The sequence below is a fragment of the Temnothorax curvispinosus genome, unplaced genomic scaffold (assembly GCF_003070985.1).
Source record: "Temnothorax curvispinosus isolate PA1 unplaced genomic scaffold, ASM307098v1 QBEX01001270.1, whole genome shotgun sequence".
NCBI lineage: Eukaryota > Metazoa > Arthropoda > Insecta > Hymenoptera > Formicidae > Temnothorax > Temnothorax curvispinosus.
The window spans coordinates 1-4,592 of record NW_020211050.1 but is presented as its reverse complement, the minus strand read 5'-3'; the positions used below and the strand labels follow the sequence as shown (position 1 = coordinate 4,592).

Below are 4,592 nucleotides of genomic sequence, written 5' to 3'. Positions count from 1 at the left end.
TCGCAAACTTCTAAGATACGTTCTTTAGCCGCTTTATCAGATATCCAATCGATTTCATCCCTCACAATGTCCTCCAAGTAAGTTTCTACAGAGTCCTGATTTACTTTCACGATTTGCTTGAACATTTCATCGAATTCACGTCGTCGATTACGTTCCGCTTGTCGCCTGCCAGCTTCAGCGGCCTCTCTCATACATCTTTCTCTTTCGGCAAGCAAGGCAAAAGCGTGAGCTCTACGTTCGTCCTCTAATCTCACTAACTCCTGCAGATAACAAGAGAGAGAGATAATCGAACGAACTGTTTCGATAAAAGATTACAAAAACTTACCTTACTGAGAAAATCTAACGTCCCACAGACTGTCTTCCCCTCTAAGGAATCGAGAATCTCACACAAACGATCTTCCTGTACCGATTGATCGTTCTGTAGTTGCCGCAAATTTATCATGTGTGTCTTTTCATCATCATGATCTTCCTGCTCGGACGCTTGAGTCGATTCCAATTCTTCGATCAGCTCTCTGCATCTATCGCGTCCTTTGTACATCTGTAAAATATATGAAATTGTATCTTTCCTCTATTTCTACTGCGATAAAAACATAACTTTATAGTATCTTGCTCTGTATATCTATTTTAAAATGCACGACGAATGATCTGTACTTTACCATACACTGTATCGCTCTGCCTTTAACAAGCTTCTGAATAAACGTAGCAGACTCTTCCCGTTGTTTCTGCTTATTGTCCCATGTGCCCGATCTACGCGGTGTGACGGGCAAAGCCGGCAGTTCGTGATTACGCCTCACTAATCTTGGACTCTCATCCACGGATTTGACTTTCATTCGAATGGCCTTCAGGTCGGAGTGTAGTTGCTTCAGTTTTTCCTCCGTCCATCTGGTTTCTCGTACACAGATGTCTATCGGTTTGGGCCCATGTTTAATCGCTTTCGGTTCCTCGATAGTTGGTAACCAACTGAGTGTTGCGTCTTCTTCTTGTTCTAATTGTAATTAACAATTGCGATGAATTGAGTAGCGGCGGTTGATGCTAATTACTATCGAATATACTCACGCTCAATGTGGCTTTCGCTTAAGAACCGCTTCTGCAAGATTTCGTGCCGCCTTTGGGGATGTTCGCCGAAACGCATTTGCGGTGCGTACAGGTCAGATTTCGGGTCGATATGCCGTTCAATTATGTCGGGTTTACGAGGTTGCTGCTCGTCGCGACGTTTCCTACGTAATTTTCGCAAATCTCGTTTAAGATTATGCCTGATAGTCTTAATTTGGTTGTCCCGACATTTGCTCAGTTTGTTCTCCAGCCTGCTGAAACGACCCTGCATTTTTTTCTCGTATTCCGACTCACGACTCTGCAGGAGGTCGCTCATCAGATCCAGACGTAAATCCATTATGAGTTGAATCTCCTAAAATTATTACATAGTTAAGGAAAGGAAGAAACATAGGTGTTACGTGTAGGTATTATGTAAACGATTGAGATTTTTATAAAATTATTATCTTAGTGGAAAAATGTCTCAGAATTGTTCATATTATTAATCAGAATTTCTATAAAAATTTCAAGACTTTCTCAGAATGCTAAGAATATTTTAGATTTTTTTTATACGAATTGGAACGTTTTTCAGAAAAACTCTGACAAAACAATAATAAAATATTTCAGATTTTTCCCGGCAACACATCTTTGCAAAAATTTAATAAATATGAGAAAATCTGGCTCAATTTAGCAGAATTTTTCATGTACATATACGGATACTGAAATATTCCGAAAATCCTCATCCAATTATTTCTGAAAATATCTGAGAAATTTTATGTATTTTTTCCAGAATTTTTTATAAGTTTAAATTCTTAGGAAAATTCTGAGAAAATATGAGAAATTTTTTCACCAGGGTACATAATTGAAGAAAGAAGAAATGTGGATATTGTTAGGCAAGATGATTGAGATTCTTAATTCCTTGCTGAGATTCCGTTTTGAAACTCACCGACTCTCGAAATGCCCATTCGTCTATCTCCAAGGTCGTTATTATTGAATCTCGCATCTTTATGTTGGCCGGCGTATCCATCGGCGGTAATACGGCTTCCCAAGCTTTCTTCATCCGCATCCTGTTGATAAGGTGCACCTCATGGACGCCTGCGGGTAGTCCATGCTCCCAAGTTAGATGAGCTAACGCCAGCACTTCAGGATTGTGACCTAAATGAAAATTAGGATATCTCCACTAGAATTTTGCATCTCCAGTTTTCTGTCTTCCTCGTGTGTTTTCTTTTTCTTTGCCACTATTCCGATTTCATAATTGATTTATTCTACGAATATGATACTGTAATATAATTGCGTTGTCACCTGGAACAATTTTACATGGTGGCTCCCAAGGTTCGGTTTGCGCCTCGCTCTCTCTGTAATCCGTCTGGGTTTCTGCATTTTTGTAGGGCTCTGATTTAGGGAGTGCGGTGTAACATCGTCTTTGTACAGTTTGCAGAATTCCGCTTAGAGCCTTGCGCTCCAAACAGCGTGGGATGTCCGCGGTTTGTACTTTCGGTATGGTAGTAAAAGGTACCATCGATCTTCGAAAATGCCTGTACGTATCTCCGCCAATAATTTCGATCGTTTTACCTTCTACAGCCATTCTTCTGTAAATCCAAGAGCTTAAAGTTTCTTAACTGAATTAACGTCTCTGTATATATAGAAAAATATGTTGAATTGCAGAACTTGAGGACTTGATGAGAATAAGAAAACATTCTTCTTGGAAAAAAAAGTGTATTGTGTGTGTATGAGCAAAGACTTACCCAAGATTTAAAGAATAACTGCACGCACATAACTTATATCTTTTTAAAAGATCATCCTTATAATCTTGAAATTTCTCGTTATTTCCTATTTCAGGATGTTCAAATGTTCTCTGGAAGAAATATAAAATATTAATAAATTTAGAAAGAACCATGTCATCTATATTGTAATCTTAAGTATACTCTATTAATTAATGAACACTTACAAACAGATTAGCTTTCTGAGCCTTGGGCAATCTGAAATAATTGTTGCTGCTGCATACAGTGCAAGTATAGCTCGCTAATGCATCATCAAAAAATTATTAATTACTGCCTAACCGTTAAACTTATGTGACATATATATCTTACGACGTTTCACGTTTCCTTTCGCCATAATTTGCATTGCACTTAATTGCACAGCTTATTATATACTGTATTTAAAACGTTCAACTTGGTCCCATTCTTGCAAAAGCCATAAGTATCTGTCGCACATAAGTAAACTCATAAACCGTTTAATAATCCAGTATTGATCAAACAGCATACCATAGCAGCGAAAATGTACAGGACGAGGAAGAATAAACGTCAGCAATGATCAATAATGTATATATTTTATATTCTTAGAATACTCATGTTACACTTAACAGTGATTAAATGTTTACATATCAATATGTAGTAACATATTATATATATATGTATATATGATTAGCATTTTAATTCATATATAGATAGCGGGATCGTTACATTTAACTTATTACTGATATAACGTATACTTTCAACGTTAATTATATTAACATTTTTATGCGATCGTAAGTTATAAATTTTAATATAATTTGTATATATAAAGAGTTATTGAAATCACCTTTGGCACATACAGTTACTTCTTCATTCGTAACTGCATTCTGAAAAAAACTTAATTATTCATAAATGATCAACAGATATGTGATTATAGAAATTCTCTTCAAAATTAAACGTTAAAGGTTTTAATTGCGAGAGCAACTGTATTCTTATATGTACAAATACGCATATATTTGCATCCTTTTTATTTCGCGAAGAAGACTGCATATAAATATTAATATAAATTGCTTTTATATAACAATTGATATTAGAATTATGATTGTTACTGTATACTTTTGCAAATAGTGCACGGGACTATTTGATAATTCTTTAATTCTGTTAATCTGTTAACGAATCCATTAAAGACCGTTACAATAAAAGTTTCCTCAATAATTTATATAATTCGACGAAAACCTTGCAGTTTCTTCAGACATTTAATCTACGCAATGGCTTAAAATAGCCGTTTCCAAAAGAGCCTAGATATTCTGGCCAGCTCTGACGTGATGAAATATTTCTGCACGTTTGATTAGGTAACATATCCTCCGGACATACGCATTCTAACTTCATCCTGTATATTGTCATTTGGCCAAGCGCGATTTTGGTATTTTCCCTATCCTTCGACTCTTGATACAATCTGTAATTAATGCCCCGCTCGGCTAAACATTCGCTGATGATGTCGTCGTCCTTCTTATACTCAAATTTATTATCTCTCTCTAACAACGCTTTCTTTTTACGAATGCACTGATCCGCTTGCGACAAAATCAGAGACACTTCGGACGACGGTAGCCAGAATGTAGAGAACACTAAATCCACCGAAGTCCTTCCCTTGGATTCGGTAATGGATGGCAACAGAATACCAGTTGGCGCCTGCTTCTGAATCCCATTGATACCGCTCGACCGAGAATTGTCGGTTCCAGAGTCTCGTTTCGTTTTTCGTTTTTGTCTTATTTTAAAATCTTTATCACTTACCGACGACAATATTCGCAATTGCTTTCTGTTAATCTTGCC

The 4,592-nt window shown here is 36.8% G+C and overlaps 1 protein-coding gene across 1 annotated transcript; it reads right to left on the bottom strand.

Annotated features, from left to right (window-relative positions):
* Positions 1 to 4: 4 nt before the first annotated feature.
* LOC112461943 (cilia- and flagella-associated protein 91-like) lies at positions 5 to 3,297 on the bottom strand (the record flags this gene model as incomplete). The annotated part of the gene is made up of 7 exons (XM_025027408.1): positions 2,775 to 3,297; positions 2,332 to 2,618; positions 1,976 to 2,184; positions 1,057 to 1,405; positions 657 to 985; positions 326 to 538; positions 5 to 260 (listed from the first exon to the last, which is right to left on the bottom strand). Coding segments are annotated over exons 1-7 (1,795 nt in total), but the record flags the coding sequence as incomplete, so codon positions are not given.
* Between the last annotated feature and the right edge of the window lie 1,295 nt (positions 3,298 to 4,592).